Source organism: Schistocerca cancellata, chromosome 1, assembly GCF_023864275.1.
Source record: "Schistocerca cancellata isolate TAMUIC-IGC-003103 chromosome 1, iqSchCanc2.1, whole genome shotgun sequence".
In the NCBI taxonomy this organism is placed as follows: domain Eukaryota; kingdom Metazoa; phylum Arthropoda; class Insecta; order Orthoptera; family Acrididae; genus Schistocerca; species Schistocerca cancellata.
In genome coordinates, this window is record NC_064626.1 from 1,114,887,716 (window position 1) to 1,114,905,717 (window position 18,002).

At 39.5% G+C, this 18,002-nt stretch overlaps 1 protein-coding gene across 1 annotated transcript in view; it reads right to left on the reverse strand.

The window, feature by feature from the left end:
- LOC126092192 (protein krasavietz) overlaps positions 1-18,002 on the reverse strand; it is a 61,857-nt gene that overhangs the window by 26,564 nt on the left and 17,291 nt on the right. The window contains exons 6-7 of the mRNA XM_049907677.1: positions 9,298-9,419; positions 8,216-8,318 (exon numbers count right to left, since the gene is read on the reverse strand). Of these exons, the coding sequence (XP_049763634.1) occupies positions 8,216-8,318; positions 9,298-9,419 (225 nt within the window). The remainder of the gene's footprint in view (positions 1-8,215; positions 8,319-9,297; positions 9,420-18,002) is intronic.

Consider the following 18,002-nt stretch of genomic DNA (forward strand, 5'->3'; position numbering starts at 1 on the left):
TCTTCTACAGTCCACATTTGCTCTTGTAACGTATAGTAAGTCCTCTGAATTATACTCATATTGCACAAATTACTGTGCTGTTTGTGGAAAATGTTCTGACACGTGATGTGATGTCCACCATTGTCACTAAAGAGTTAGTCCCTGTATTGAGTCCCAATACACAAGGTTTTGATCTGCCCCAAAATTTGGAAAAAAACAAGAACAACAAACAAACAAACTTATTTTGCTCGAAATGAATAGCCCATTCCTTAATAATAATGTACCGTATTTACTCAATAAGATGAGGTTCTCCTAAATTTGTCACCTGAAAAATACAAGGTCATTTTTAATTCGGGTATAGTGTCAGATCAATATTTTTACGTTGTTTAATAACTTAATATAGGATTCCATCTTTTACAGAGGAAACTTTGGCAATTGATGTCACATGCAGATTTATTTTGAAAAATATGGAAAGGTTAGATGAGGAACAGTGACACCAGCTTGGCTGAGAATTAGGACGAATGTGGTGAGTGGATGGTGGGTGAGCAGTATATTGCACTGTGGCGGCAACCATGAGTATGTAAATCACGTACTTTTGTTTTTTGGAACATCTAGCATGGTTAAACTGCAGTTTGTGTTAATCACTTTGTGGTCAGAATAAAATTCATGATAAAACTGGATAAATACTCACCAACAGAATACATTTCTGCAGGAGATAGAAGAGTATAGGTAAGAGCCAACGGCGTAATTGTTTCATGACGCGCTGTTATTAACGATTGCTGTGAGGTATGATGATTCTGTGCAGCCAATGCGAAAGCAGAGTGCAAAGGACATGTCTGGAAGAATATAGTCTCAATGATAGATGTGAAATCTGCTACATATTTGGGAGGAGGAAGCTATGCGCTCAGGCTCCATTCTAATCACAACATATATGGAAGAATCAGTCATATTTGTGACAACGATGATTATTAATTCCACTGCTGTTTGGTATACAGGGTGATCCATTGATAGTGACCAGGCCAAATATCTCACGCAATAAGCATCAAATGAAAAAGCTACAAAGAACAAACCTCTTCTAGCTTGAAGGGGGAAACCAAATGGCACTATGGTTGGCCCGCTAGATGGCGCTGCCATAGGCCAAACTGATATCAACAGAATTTTTCTTAAACGAGGAACCCCAATTTTTTTTATTACATATTCGTGTAGTATGCAGGGAAATATGAAAGTTTCAGTTGGACCACTTTCTTCGCTTTGTGATAAATGGCGCTGTAATAGTCACAAACAAGTATGTGGTATCACGTAACATTCTGCCAGTGCAGACGGTATTTGCTTCATGATACATTACCCGTGTTAAAATGGACCATTTACCAAATGCGGAAAAGGTCAATATCGTGTTGACGTATGGCTATTGTGATCAAAATGCCCAAAGGGCATGGGCTATGTACGCTGCTCGGCATCCTGGACAATGTCATCCAAGTGTCCGGACCGTTCGCTGGATAGTTACATTATTGAAGGAAACAGGAAGTGTTCAGCCACATGTGAAATGTCAACCACGACCTGCAACAAATGATTCCCAAGTAGGTGTTTTAGCTGCTGTCGCGGCTAATCCACCCATCAGTAGCCGACAAATTGCGCGAGAATCGGGAATCTCAAAAACGTCGGTGTCGAAAATGCTACATAAGCATCGATTGCACCCGCACCATATTTCTATGCACTAGGAATTGCATGGCAACAACTTTGAACGTCTTGTACAGTTCTGCCACTGGGCACAAGAGAAATTACGAGACGATGACAGATTTTTTTTGCACGCATTCTATTTAGCGACGAAGCGTCATTCACCAACAGCAGTAACGTAGACCGGCATAATATGCACTATTGGGCAACGGTAAATCCACGATGGCTGTGACAAGTGGAACATACACGTCATTGACGAGTTAATGTATGGTGCGGCGTTATGGGAGGAAGGATAATTGGCCCCCATTTTATCGGTGGCAATCTAAATGGTGCAATGTATGGTGATTTCCTACGTAATGTTCTACCGATGTTACTACAAGATGTTTCACAGCATGACAGAATGGCGTTGTACTTCCAACATGATGTATGTCCGGCACACAGCTCGCGTGCGGTTGAAGCGGTTTTGAATAGCATGTTTCACGACAGGTGGATTGATCGTCTAAGGACCATACATACCATGGCCCGCACGTTCACTGGATCTGACGTCCCCAGATTTCTTTCTGTGGGGAAAGTTGAAGGATATTTGCTATTGTGATCCACCAACAACACCTGACAACATGCGTCAGCGCATTGACAATGCTCGTGCGAACATTACGGAAGGCGAACTACTCGCTGTTGAGAGGAATGTCGTTACACATACTGCCAAATGCACAGAGGTTGACGAACATCATTTTGAGCTTTTATTGCATTAATGTGGTATTTACAGGTAATGACGCAGTAACAGCATGCGTTCTCAGAAATGATAAGTTCACAAAGGTGCATGTATCACACTGGAACAACCGAAATAAAATGTTCAAACGTACCTACGTTTTGCATTTTAATTTAAAAAACCTACCTGTTACCAACTGTTCGTCTAAAATTGTGAGCCATATGTTTTGTGACTATTACAGCGCCATCTATCACAAAGCGAAAAAAGTAGTCCAACTAAAACACTATACGAATATGTAATAAAAATGGGGGTTCCTATTTAAAAAAACACAGTCGATATCCGTTTGACCCATGGCAGCGCCATCTAGCGGGCCAACCATAGCGCCATCTGGTTTCCCCCTTCAAGCTAGACAAGTTTCGTTGTTTGTAGTTTTTTCGTTTGACGCTTATTTCATGAGATATTTGGCCCGGTCACGATCAATGGACCACCCTGTATACAGTGCGTCAACTTTAATTTGCCGATGAGCTTCCAAGTTCTGAAGTCAATAGGCATCTGGATACTTAGGGTGGTAGTCATCTGTTGTGGCTACAGCCAACCGCAACTTGTTAACAATGTTGTATGAGATACTATTGTAGACTGCTGTGTTATTGTGTTGTATTTTATTCTATTTCATACCGTTTCCTTTCCTGGTGGTAAGTGTACGTAATTGTTGCAGTTATGATTTTCATTATACATTTCAATACACATGTCAAGTTCCATTTTGATTATGAACAACATTTAAGCGACCTTTACTTCCACGAGCAACTTCTGATTTCATGGATGTACAAGCCATATTGCAGGAAGTAGGTTAGGTGGGGCTTGTTACACTGCCTCACTCTTAATACACTGTAGAAAGATATTGCTTCTTTTCTTGCTGCTCGCTGGTTAAGCGAAACTATCAACCCAGATAATGATACCAACTATGAAGATAACAGATGACTGACTTAAAAATCAAAAAAAGAAAGCGAAGAAAAATATTAATGTAAATCACTTTTTTGTTTATTTTATTTCTCTTTGTGTTATCAAATTATATGATTCTCTCAATTATTTGGGGTAATTTGAGTGGGGAACATGCACAAATAATTGGTATTTTCAGACATGTATTCTTTGTTTGAAAGTTTATCCAAATTCTGTGCACAGGTACTGTAGGTCTGTTTATTTCTTAAAGTAGTCTGTGATGTTGGTCTGTTCTGAGAGGAAATAGCATTTTTTTCACGTGTCACGTCAATATGTCTTGCAGTAATAATTTTATTGTACTGAAATCATCTGTGATCCATATAATTTACACGAGTGGTTTGAAAAGTTCTCAGAATCACTATGAGAGATCAGTAAGATTCAAGCGGTGATTAAGTACTTCATAAAGAAATGTATGAAAGCAAAGGGTTTTCATGCTGATTTCCAGGATACTATAGGGGACTATGCTCCTTTATATTCAACTGTTGCCAAGAGGACAAATGAATTTAAATTTGGTTGGGAGAGCTTAGATGATCTGCACAGTGGTCGGCCAAGATGTATCACTACTCCAGAAATCATTGCGAAAGTGCACAAAATGGTCATGGAGGATCGCCGGTTGAAAGTGCATGAAATTGCTCATGCTTGCCAGATGTAATCTGAAAGTGTATATGACATTTTAACTTAAGAATTACAAACGAAAAAAATTATCTGCAAGATGGATGCTGCAAATCTTGACCATGGGTCGAAGACATGTGCCATCACCATGGCAAAATTACACGATCTAAGGTATGAATTGTTGCCACACCCACCTTATTCACCTGATATGGCTGTCAGACTTCCATCTCTTCCCAAAACTAAAAATTTTTCTTGGTGGACGAAGATTCACTTCAAACGAAGAACTGATAGCCGGAGTTGGTTGGTTGGTTGTTTTGGGGAAGGAGACCAGACAGGGAGGTCATCGGTCTCATCGAATTAGGGAAGGACGGGGAAGGAAGTCGGCCGTGCCCTTTGAAAGGAACCATCCCGGCATTTGCCTGGAGCGATTTAGGGAAATCACGGAAAACCTAAATCAGAATGGCCGGACGCGGGATTGAACCATTGTCCTCCCGAATGCGAGATAGCCGGAGTTGACAACTATTTTGCAGGCCTGGGGGAAACTCATTTTCAAGATGGGCTCAAGGCACTAGAACATGGTTGGACCGGGTGCATTAATCTACAAGGAGACTACATTGAAAAATAAAAGTGTTTCAGTGACGCAAGTACTTTTTTCTACTCCGTTCTGAGTACTTTTCAAACCACCCTCTTAGGATAGTATCAACACACTGAAATGCAATATAGTGACTGACATGGTCAATGTCTTCACATTCACTGTCTTTTTGTTTTGCTGTGAAGCAGCAGTCAAAATTTCAGCATCACTCATGCTGGAAGCTGGGTTCACATGCATCTATCTTCAGCTAATCATTCAAGTTTTCTTCATCAACATCATCAAAACCATTGTCAACAGAGCAATTATTTGCGCAGTTGTTATTTCTTCACCACTGAAACCTTGCAAATCACTTTGTTCTACATCTGGAAGAATTTCCCTCCACAGTCTAACTACTGTATATGGCTTGACTTCCTGCCAGGCATCAGAAATCTCATGTATGGCATCTAGAATTGGTAACTTCTTAAAGAATGCCACAAAATCACCCTTGTCAACTAGCATTCTCAGTAGACCAACCCGGTAATGCCATTTTACCAATGCAATTATGTCGTGGCCCATTGGCTGTATAATGGCAGTCACATTAGGAAGTGAAAACTTAGGTTATGATGAGACCTCCATCAGGTACGAGAGTCTTCTTCATCAGGATTTAAAGGAGCATTATCAAACAACAGAACAGGCTTCTCTGGCAAGCCTCTCTCTTCTAGAAATCACTGAACTTCTTGTACAAAATGTGTGTGGAACCAATTTTACATTTCCAAAACAGACCACTCTTGTCTGCACTATAAATTTGTCCTGAGTGAAATTCTCTTCTTCTACAAGTTTCTGAAACTCTTCGAAGAAGGAATTGGCTGCCCCAACATTTGAATTAAGCTGCTCTCTTTCACCACAAGTTCGCAAATCCTGTGACGTTGTCTAAATCTGGTTAGTCATCCATGTGAGCCATTAAATTCTCTCTCTAACCCTAGGTTACCACAAAAACATTTAGCTTTTTTTGGCACACATCATGAACCTGTGACACCGTCTGACTGTTTTTGGATAAACCATTGCAAAAGATCAGCATTCAATTCATCAACTGCAGATTTCTTCACGCCTTTCGTGCAGATGGTCCAGAACTAGAATCCCATTTGCTGACAAAATCCTGTATGTTCCGCTTATTCTTGTTTAATGTCCTGAACAGTCTGATTTCCAATAACATAATCAGCACTTTCCCTCTTCCCAATCCTTTCAGTTAATTCTAACTTTTGTTTTAATTTCAACAAGTTTCTTTTGTTTCTCCATTACCTCATTTACAAATTTCTTTTAACTTGCTCCGTCAACTCTTATATGCTGATGAACATCAGAAAGCAGAGTGTGTTTTTTGTTTATAGAGAACAGGCTGGCTTTAGCAATGGAAACGGTACTCTGTTGTCAGACGGTAGTCATTTAAACGATGGAAATGGCACTTATTGTCATGTGGCGAGTTGTTTATTGAGTTTTGCTCAATAAATAAATTCTACTTTTTTTATTTTTTTTATGCATGAATAATACACAATGAAATAATCAGTAGTATACCATACAGACAACTAATAAATGGCATGAATTTAGGAAAGGTATAAAGTTAACTTCTCTAGGCACATATCTTGTAACAATAAAACAGTTTGTAATTTTGATTAGACAGAATATGTTGAAAATAAAATTTTCTGCAAAACTCTTACAAAGAGAGGGGGTTCATCTCTAATATGATACTAAAGAGTTACTGAAGTAAATTTCTTAGAATTTCTATTGTTGTCTTTTACATTTTAAAATATCAACACAACAATGCAATTATGATTTGTAGCTGTTCAAAACCATTAATATGGGTTACGAGCACAGACATATCATGCAATTGTAGGGGCTTATTTGTGTGTGTCAGAGCTCTAACGAAGACATAAAAATGTGTACTGCAATGTGACAAAATATGTATACTATGTTGAAATTTGTGTGGCAGCAAGACGAATGAAGCCGAATCTCTGCATCAGTCCAGTCACAATCTTTCGAAGGAAGGAAAATTTAAAACCATATAGAGTATAGTGGCAGATAAGACAAATATGCACACCATATTAAAGCAAGCTTGTACTTGCCACAACGTCAATGATAATGTGATGTACTTTAAATTCACAATCCTTCACACATTGTCTCTAATGCAAAATGCGAAGGCATAATCTGAACACAATAACATCACCAATATTGCCACCTATTCTGGTAAAATAATGTATGTTGAGTAGTGGGCCTACTATTTCTGTGGGCCTACTATTTCTGTTAGACACACACCTGAGATTACAGATCTTCTGATGACTGCCTGTCCAGTGCTGCATGTGGAAAAGATATTCAAGCTGTTATGAATTTCACTGCCTAGTTAACAACATGTTTTACTTACTTGATTTAAGTATTGCATTGGACCATACACTTTCCAGGAAACTGAGAAAATAAAAGTTAGCTGTTTGTCTCAATAATAAATTTATCCTTTAGTAGCAAAGCAAATTTCCATGTTTTTAAAATTCAAGGTGACAATTCAATCTGCTGCACAGAAGTTTTACCGTTTCTGTGTTCCGAACTTTTAGACTTGTTGTGGTTTTACGAGACCTGGTCAGAGTTATTTCTCTTACAATTAGACAGTATTTAACAGTAGACCAGAGTCCAATTTAAGTTTCCTTATTCCTTGAACCTTGTTCCAGGCATCAGTTTCATTGATCTTTCAAGGCTGACACACTTCGTATATAACAGAATTCTGCATGATATTTCCAACTAAAAATGGTTCAAATGGCTCTGAGCACTATGGGACTTAACTTCTGAGGTCGTCAGCCCCTAGAACTTAGAACTACTTAAACCTAACCAACCTCAGGACATCACAAACATCCATGCCCGAGGCAGGATTCGAACCTGCGACCGTAGTGGTCGGGCGGCTCCAGACTGTAGCGCCTAGAACCACTCGGCCACTAAATTTAGTTAAAACATGAAAATGGTATTAGTATCTACAATTCTTATATATAATACGATTTGTGGCAATCACGTCACGTACCAGTTTCTATTTCAGTAGCGATATTCACTAGTTTATTCCAATGACACTAATTTTTTTTTCCGAATGAGTGGCATCATCATAGATTAGACTAACAATAAGAATTTCAGTGCGAAGCAGTTTACAGCGATACGCATGGACGCCATGCCCACTGAAAACAAATGGCTCTGAGCACTATTAACATCTGAGGTCATCAGTCCCCTAGCACTTAGAACTACTTAAACCTAACTAACCTAAGGACATCTCACACATCCATGCCCGAGGCAGGATTCGAACCTGCGACTGTAGCGGTCGCCCGGTTCCAGACTGAAGCGCCTAGAACCGCTCGGCCGATATTTCCAACTAACAAATGTATCACATAAACTTGAAATTTGTTGCTAAAAATCAAGCACTTGTTAATACATTCAAAGTTTCTTCTGTGATCAACATGATTTTAAAGTACATACCTAACTGATCAAATACTACACATTACTAAACAAATAGAACTAATTATGAAGCTAGAATCTACAGTGAGTCCAACGCCCCCCTCCCCTTCCAGGCGTGCGCGCACACTAGCACACAGTGATAGCTGAATACGTATTTTAATGAGGTACTATTACAGAAGCAACATGAGTGGACTTACCTGAGCTTTATGCAGTTTGACTATGTCAACAAGGCCCTTTTCCTCAAACACTGCTCTGAAGTTTTCTTCTGTACGCTTGTTCTGTGGTACAAATTCCATCAACCTAAAAAAAATACAACTCGTAGTGTAAATAGGTTTTTGTAGCACTAAAATCTGTGAAACTATCCATTGTACAACTATCTTAAAAATAATTTTTACCCTTTAAAGAAAGCTACAGTTCATTTAAAACAAATTAACTTAAGGGGAAAAATTTTGACAACATGGGTACTTTTACAATTAGCAAATGAATTAATTTATACCAATTAGACAATGTTGCTGGTCAGCATTTTTTTAAAAAATAATGCTGTTGTTTGGAAGATAATTCTTGTGGTACATTGATGACAATTTTTAAAATCTGACATATAATCAGCAAATTATGCATTTCCACATTCAACTGTGTGTATGGAACAACATTTACCATGTCCGAAGCTGTCATTTACAATATTCCCAATTTTTGATTGATATAAATCCCATCAGACATCCAAGGAAGAACAATCATCATTACTGATGTTAAAAACAAAACGATATCATCATATGAGAAACTTTGCAAATGACCATTATGTGGAAGTGCAAATTTTTAGTCACTACTGGCTAGAATTATCAAATAATTATCTGTTGCTTCACAAAGAGAAAGAATGGTTGTCCAGTAATTACCTTTAGGAGCCAAAATTCCAGTACTGCATATGCACTAATTTAGAGTAGAAAAAACTACTGGTAATTCCTTTCTCTGGGAGGAGATATTTTGTGTGTGTGTGTGTGTGTGTGTGTGTGTGTGTGTGTGTGTGTGTGTGTGTGTGTTTCCCATAATATTTCAAAGAATTCAAAGTCAGTAACCATGAAATAATTATAAATATGAGTGAATTTCAGCTTCTGCAAGACTATTCACTAAACTATTTCCCGGCTGGTTGGTACCTTTATCAATTTTAGAAGTGTAAACAATTTGCAAGACAACACCCCTAGCAATATGAATTGCACAATTGATTCTCTAAAACCAATAACTACTGATTTGAAATATAACACTAAGAAATCATGTCTAAACTAACCTGCTTTCAATTCCACCCTTCTTCAGAGCAGCCATTAGGCTACTGAGCCCTTTTTCTTGTTTCCATGTCACAAATACTTCTAACAAGAAATCCAGTGCCAGGTTGTCCTTTATAAGATGTTCCTATGGGGAAAAATATTAGCTTTACTTACACACATACTGCAAATTTAAAGAGAAACATGTGTACACAAATTTATGAACACCAAACTTTTCTGAAGGAACCATTAATAATATTCAATAATCAGAACAAACAGCAACAATGAACCTAAAAAATTTATGTTATTTCATAGTGAACTTTATCCAGATGAACTATTTTATCAGAGATCGTTAGTGTCTAGTCCCTAGCGAATGAGACAGGACTGAAATTAAGGGTAGCAAAGCAAAAGCTGAAATGCTTAACTCAGTTTTCAAAAGTGTTCCTTTACAAAAGAAAACTCAGGAGAATTGCCCAAGTCTAATCCTCATACCACTGCAAAGATGAGTGAATTAAGTATTAGTATCAGTGGTGTTTATGAACAGCTGAAATTGTTAAAATTAAACATAATCTATCCCACATCCCTTGATATTAAAATAAAATTTTAAAAAGTGCCCAGTTGACCACCTCAGTGCCAACCAGCATGGATTTTGAAAACATCAACCATGTGAAACACAACTCACTTTTCTCACATGACATACTGAAAGCCTTGGAATCAAGGCAGGCAGGTAGATGCCATATTTCTTTATTTCCAAAAAGCAATTGGCCCCGTACCACACCCATGCTTACTGTCAGAAGTACGATCATGAAAGTGAAATTCATAACTGGATTGCGGACTTTTAGGTAGGGAGGATTCAACGTGTTACCTTCGATTGAGAGTCATAAGACATGTAAGTTACTTCAAGTGTGCCCTAGGGAAGTGTGTTGAGACCCTTGCTGTTTATGTTGTATATTAATGGCCTTGCAGACAATATTAACAGTAACCTCAGACTTTTGGCAGATGATGCAGTAATCTATAATAAAGTACTGTCTAAAAGAAGCTGCACAAATGTTCAGTTGGATCTTGATTAGATTTCCAAGTGGTACAAAGACTGGCAACTTGATTTAAATGTTTAAAAATGTAAAACTGTGCACTTCACAAAACAAAAAAACAACATATCCTATGACTAGTATGAATATGAGTTACAATTGGAATCTGCCAATTCATACAAATACCGGATGTAACACTTTGTAGGGGCATCAAATTGTGTAATCACAGACTCAGTTGTGGGTAAAACAGACAATAGATTTCAGATATGGGTAGAAAACAAGGGAAGTGAAATCAGTCTACAAAAGAAATTGCCTGAAAATCACTTGTGTGACCGGCTCTAAAATACTGCTCCAGTGTGTGGGATCTGTACCAAATAGGACTAACAGGGGATATTGCACATATACAGAGAAAGGCAGCACAAACGTTCCCATGTTTGTTTCATCCAAGGGTGAGTGTGAGAGTTGCCGAAGAAACTTAACTGGCGGTCTCTTGAAGATAGACATGAACAATAACGAGAAAGTCTACTAATAAAGTTTCAATAACTAGCTTTAAATGATGACTCTATGAACATAAGGGGTTGTATTATGTGTCGCTCATGTAAGGTCTGTGAGGATAAGGTAGGAATAACTGCACCACACACAGAGGCATTCAAACAAAACATTCTTTCCCCACTAAACATGTGAATGGAACACGAAGAAACCCTAATAACTAATACAATGGGGTGTACTCTCTTCCATGCATTCCATGGTAGTTTGCAGAGTACAGATATAGATATAAGGTGGCAAGGATGTGTTGGTGCCATAAGGTATCTTAAGCTTCATGCTGATAGAAACACAGCAACAAAGTACTGATACACGGTAAAAGCTGATTGGATAGCAGACTCCAGGCGGACTGAACTATCTGCAGTAGAGTGGCATCTGTGAAAACCAATGTGGGTCAAAGCAAAAGGTTCTGGGTTTCAAGCATCCAATGCAGCCTTTGACAACGTATATTCAATGAACTTGCAGAGGGCATTGGTTAAAATGATAGGACGATAGCTGTCCATATGAAGAAGTGGATCACCCAATTTCAAAACTGGAAGTATGAGGCTTTCTCACCATTGGGAATGGAATTCTCACTCACTCCCGAGTCTATCAGAAAGGGCAAGTATATGATGCTGCCTAGCCACCAATGGGTATTGAAGCCTTTGGTTGTGCACCTGCTCCAGTCCATGAGCTGTGTCCGGGCAGAGAGTGAGGTAACTGGTGATAAAGGGAGTCACTCCAGATGGTGTTTGATAAGGCAGAATGCAGGCACACAGTGGACAGACACCGAGGCCTGGGCAGCATAATGCTCAGCGATAGGACAATACCTTTCAGGGAAATTATAAGGACACTCGTAGGAGGATGGCAGCCTAAAATGTGCTTGATCTTTGCCCAAACTGTGGAGAGGGAGTATGTGGATCTATGGCAGGGATTTATTGTTCCCAACAAATATGTTTCTGACATTTAATCAGATAAAGGGCACTGGACACGAAGCTGTTGAAAGGCTAGGAGATGAGATGATGTTTGGTTTGTGGGGCACTCAACTGCGTGGTTATCAGCGCCCGTACAATTACCCAATCTTTGCTCAGTCCAATTTCGCCACTTTCCGGGATGATGATGAAATGATACGGACAACACAAACACCCAGTCATCTCGAGGCAGGTGAAAATCCCTGACCCCGCCGGGAATCGAACCCGGAACCCCGTGCTCGGGAAGCGAGAACGCTACCGTGAGACCACGAGCGGCGGACGGCTAGGAGATGGTCGAGATGGATGTCGTTTATAGTGTTGGAGGGCACGACACAGGTCTTTAAGGAGACATTGTACGTGAAATTCATTGAAATTTGACATTTTCTGTTTTTTACTCCATAATGTACTTTGGACTTTCCTGAAAATTTTGGTATGTAACACATAAAAATCAGAAAATTGTGAGACCTTCAAATAATGTTTTGAAAGTTGACGTGTGGCTGTCAAATTTAGTGGCTACGCATATACTGCCACAGTTATGTCTTGGGAACTACACAGTCTAGAAGGCTGTAAATTACTTTGTTTTGTGCCTACTGCCATGTCTCACAAATTGTCATTACGAATAAAGAAATCAGTCCTTTGTTTCTGATACTGTCTGATGGCAGGATGACAAAATGTGCTGGAAGACTAACAGACAAAGTAATTGATGAATTACAGGAATATTATGGGAAGGCCAGTAGAGGTAACTGTGACACTTTAGAGAAGATGAAAAGAGCTGTATGGAGCACTTTCTTTCATCGAATATCAACCAATGAAAAGCCATGTCATGCTTTGTGTTCACCTCCACCAAACACTTGGTGTAAATATAGGCAGCCAAATTTTCTGACACCCTGCATGAATTTACACATAACCATTCTCTTCCTTTGGCAGTAACGGAGGCTATCAAACCTATTTACAGAGATTTGGCAAATCCTGAGCCACTAAAGAAGTGTTTACATGGGAAGACCCAGAATGTGAACGAGTCCTTCGATAATGTTGTGTGGTGCCGTGTGCCTAAAAATGTATTTGTTGGCCTTATGACTCTAAAGTTAGAAGTGTCTGATGCTGTAATAACTTTTAATGGTGGGAACTATGAAAGACTTAAGGTTCTGGAGAAGTTAGGGGTAAGATTTGGACAGAACATAGCTAAAGGATTGCGGGAACTGAATGAGCTTAGTGTACATGAAGCAGAGTTAGCTACTCAGCAAATGACAAAAGAAGCAAGAAAGAAAAGGAGGAGGCAAGCATTGGGCTATTGTGACACTGAAGCAGACACAGACTATGGGCTAGGGCAATTCTAGAGCATAAAAGACACACAAATGTAAGCCTGTATAAGAATTTGTAATTAACAAAGTGTTAAATCTCAATATCTCAACTACATTTTTTGCAATAAATGGTCTGTTTTCTAAAAAAAGTGCTCATGGTAGAGACTTGAAATTTTCACAGCATGCCAAGTGTAAGATTCAACACACATGGCACTAGAATAATTAAACATGCCCCACCATACAATTTCAGTAGTAATTCTACTTCAATGTATCTAAAAAGGTGCATTCAGTAATTATGGAAAACTGTAAGTTGGTGTCTTAAAAAGTTTCCAAAATAATGGGTCTCAAAATTCGATAATTTAACAGTGATGGCATAGGACGTACAATGTCCCCTTAATAGCTGTAGCAATTTTGGGGGTCCACTACGGAATGGTCTTGTGTCTGGGAGAACCTGAGGAAGACGGAATCGCTGAAGCAGCTGCCAAAAGCATGGTGCCTGTCAACCTCTGTATTGACTCATCAATGCTCCAGGTGGTGGAGCAGTTGAGATGAAAACCTAGGGAAAGGCACGTGAAACCACATTACTAAAAGCTGACCTGGAAGGGCATCCAGGCAAGTGATGCTGGAGGAAAGATACGTGATCGGAAAATGATCTGTTGCACAAATCGTTGTGAACTCTCCACTGAACGTAGGGGTGAAAAGATTTATGGTTACATATGGAAAGAGCAATGGCCAAGAAAGTGCCGTGTGCCTCACTAGAGTGAGTGGGAGCTCTGGCGTTGTGGAGGCAGTGATCTACCCCACCTGGGTAGGAGGTTCTTGAGTAAGCCCCATCCCCGGCGAGTGCTATTATCGATTTTTCTCTGACTGAGGATGCTGATGATGATCATGGTGATTGGTTTGTGGGGCACTCAATTCCATGGTCAGCAGCAATCGTACAAAGTTCCAATTTTTTCACAGTACTTTTTTTTATTTTTCCAGTCCAATCTAGCCAGTCACGAATGATGAGGAAACACAAACACCTAGTCTCCAGGCAGAGAAAATCCTCAAACTGGTCGGGAATCAAACCCTGGACCTGATGAGCCAGAGGTAGCAATGCTGGCCACTAGACCACAACCTGAGGACTGTGACTGAGGAGGAGCAGCAGTTCTTCAAGTGGAAAGAACAGGAAATGACCGGGAGGAAGAAAGCTAAAGAGAACAAAACAAAGGCAATGGGGAAGGAGGTGGAAAGGTTGAAATGGAAGCAAAGTTAGGTATTATAGATAGTGGTGGTGGGGGAGGGGAGGGGGGTGTTTGAATCTGTTAGGTCTCAATTCCTGATTCTTCCTTTCCTTTTCGTAGATCAGGAAATCCAGTGAGTAAGAAGAACGTGGACCGGAACATCTCATTTACTTGGAGATGGCAGCCACATTCACAAATAGTGTTCGCCTCACATCACAGAGAAATGTGACCAAAATGGAGACATTAGAAACAAAATGTGAGAGGTTGGTTATAGTGCTTCACATCACACAATGGTAAACCACAACTTTGACTTTTTCTGAGGGGTGTGTTTGTACCGAAACGATTGTCTTTAGGACCTCACAGGACTTGCCAGACGAAATGAACGCCAGTTCATCGTCAGATTGAAGGAGGCGATCTCTACAGAACATAAGGCCCTGGATCATACTTAAGGACTACACAGGCCAACAACGGAAAAACTTTTTGTTGAAAATACCTTACTCTTATGTTTTTTAGGGTGGGAAATCCAAATATGATACTTAAAAAACTTTATCACCCACAATTTCTTCACATTTTACAGTTAAATTTATTAAATTAAGCAATTTTTTAAAGAATTTAACAGCTTTCATATAGTTAAAATAATTTAAAAAGGAGGTGTGAAAAACATTTGCTGGCAAAAAAAATATAAATTCTATTTTTGTGTTAACAGATGGTGTTTTGTTTACTGTCAACCTAACCTCACCTTTCCGTTTCCTGTACATGTGCTCAGTGCAGTGCTTAATCGTGGTTGTAAGAACTCTGCTGACAGATTTTGTTTGTTATATTTGTGGTGAATTTGTGATTAAAACACACAAAAGAAACATTACAGATTTGTGAAAAAGGTTTATCTATTATACTTTGGATGTAAACTTGGTGATCAAGACGAATCTTGGGTGCTGCATAAGGTACGTTATGTGTGTGTTGAAGATCTGAGAAAATTGTCCAAAAATGGAGAAAAAAAAGCCTTTAGATTTGCTGTGCTTATGATATGCAGGGAGCCAAGAAATCATTCTGATGATTGCTACTTTTGCAGTGTTGATATTAATGGTCACCCCAACCTTCCGTCCACCAACCAATCAGTGGGGCATGGTGTAGATTTGCCGGTTCCTGAACCACCAGATGATTTAAATCCTATTCCAACAGAAGTATTTTCTGATGTACAATCTAATTTACATGGACCAGATGATGATGAATTCCATTGTAATACAGAAAGTCTAGAGCCAAAATTGTTTACTCAGACAAGCTTAATGATTTGGTTATGGATCTGGGTGTAATGGAAGAAAAAGCTGAATTGCTTGGCTCTAGATTAAAAGAAATGAATTTATTGGCAGTTGGCACCAGCATATACATGCAAGAAAGAGAGAGCAGCAATTTTCCAAGTTTTTTCAAAAAGAAGGTGATTTAGAGTACGGCTCAGGCATTCCCAGTCTGATGAATGAGTTTGGATTTCACCAAGACATTAAAGTGATGGAAAAATGTTACCAAGGCCACTGTACCTACAGATTGGAAAATTGCGCTGGTCACACCAGTGTTTAAGAAGGGTAGTAGGAGTAATCCATCGAACTACAGACCTATATCACTGACGTCTGTTTGCAGTAGGGTTTTGGAGCATATACTGTATTCAAACATTATGAATCATCTCGAAGGAAACGATCTATTGATACGTAATCAGCATGGTTTCAGTCAACATAGTTCTTGTGCAATGCAGCAAGTTCTTTATTCGCACGAAGTAACGGCCGCTATCAACAGGGGATCTCAAGTTGATTCCGTATTTCTAGATTTCCAGAAAGCTTTTGACACCGTTCCTCACAAGCGACTTCTAATCAAGCTGCGGGCCTATGGGGTATTGTCTCAGTTGTGCGACTGGATTCGTGATTTCCTGTCAGGAAGGTCGCAGTACGTAGTAATAGATGGCAAATCATCAAGTAAAACCGAAGTGATATCAGGTGTTCCCCAGGGAAGTGTCCTGGGACCTCTGCTGTTCCTGATCTATATAAATGACCCGGGTGACAATCTGAGCAGTTCTCTTAGGTTGTTCACAGATGATGCTGTAATTTACCGTCTAGTAAGGTCATCCGAAGACCAGTATCAGTTGCAAAGCAATTTAGAAAAGATTGCTGTATGTTGTGGCTGGTGGCAGTTGACGCTAAATAACGAAAAGTGTGAGGTGATCCACATGAGTTCCAAAAGAAATCCGTTGGAATTCGATTACTCGATAAATAGTACAATTCTCAAGGCTGTCAATTCAACTAAGTACCTGGGTGTTAAAATTATGAACAACTACAGTTAGAAAGACCACATAGATAATAGTGTGGGGAAGGCGAGCCAAAGGTTGCGTTTCATTGGCAGGACACTTAGAAGATACAACAAGTCCACTAAAGAGACAGCTTACACTACATTCGTTCGTCCTCTGTTAGAATATTGCTGCGCATTGTGGGATCCTTATCAGGTGGGATTGACGGAGGACATCGAAAGGGTGCAAAAAAGGGCAGCTCGTTTTGTATTATCACGTAATAGGGGACAGAGTGTGGCAGATATGATACGCGAGTTGGGATGGAAGTCATTAAAACAAAGACTTTTTTGTCGCAGTGAGATCTATTTACAAAATCTCAGTCACCAACTTTCTCTTCTGAATGCGAAAATATTTTGTTGAGCCCAACCTACATAGGTAGGAATGATCATCAAAATAAAACAAGAGAAATCAGAGCTCGAACAGAAAGGTTTAGGTGTTCGTTTTTCCCACGCGCTGTTCGGGAGTGTAATGGTAGAGAGATAGTATGATTGTGGTTCGATGAACCCTCGGCCAAGCACTTGAATGTGAATTGCAGAGTAATCATGTAGATGTAGAAACACCAACATGATGGGGGACTACTGTCGGTCACTTCACCGAGAAGTTCCGCAAGCGACTCATCGTAGAAAAAGCTACACAAGAAGCTTCGAAGAAAAAATAGAAAAATAAATAAATAAATAAATGCAAAACAATTCCAGCTGGCAAGTGAAAGCTTTATTAACACATATCATTGTTTTAAGTAGGTTACTGTAAATACAAACCATGCTTATGTTGTAATGAAGCATTGCATTAATTTCCCCGTTTACTGTATAGCATAGGATTTTTATACTATATAATAAAAAAGCACATTGCTCAAAAACTATGGGTGATACAAAAAAAACTAAGGCTAGATTTGGATTCAGCTCATAAAAATCTATAAAGATCAGGTTGAAAGTAAAAAAACGTTTTCAAAAAAAATTTTTCGTTGGCCTGTGCTATTGACGAGTGCTGCTCGATGTCTCCCAAGTGGTCTCAAGCAGAATGGGAAGCTGATTGTCTGGCAAAAGAGGTTTTGACCAGTGTTTTAATCACTAGGGAAACACACTGCACTCTTGCTAAGTGAATCTACAAAGAATAATGGTATGGTAGCAGTGAAATTCTCCCCATCTTTTCTGGAACAAACCAAGTAACAGGGAAAGGTTTTTGCAACAAGCCAGCAGGCCTGGCACTCCTCCCGAAGGGTGGCCAGGGAGGGAAGGCAAAGCAAGCAAGCAAAAGTAGGAGCAGAGAGGCAAGAAGTATGGAGCTTAGCATGCTTCATTTGCAAAGCGTGCACCCTAGTACAAACCACCCCAACCAGGGGCTCATCCCTTAAGTGCCA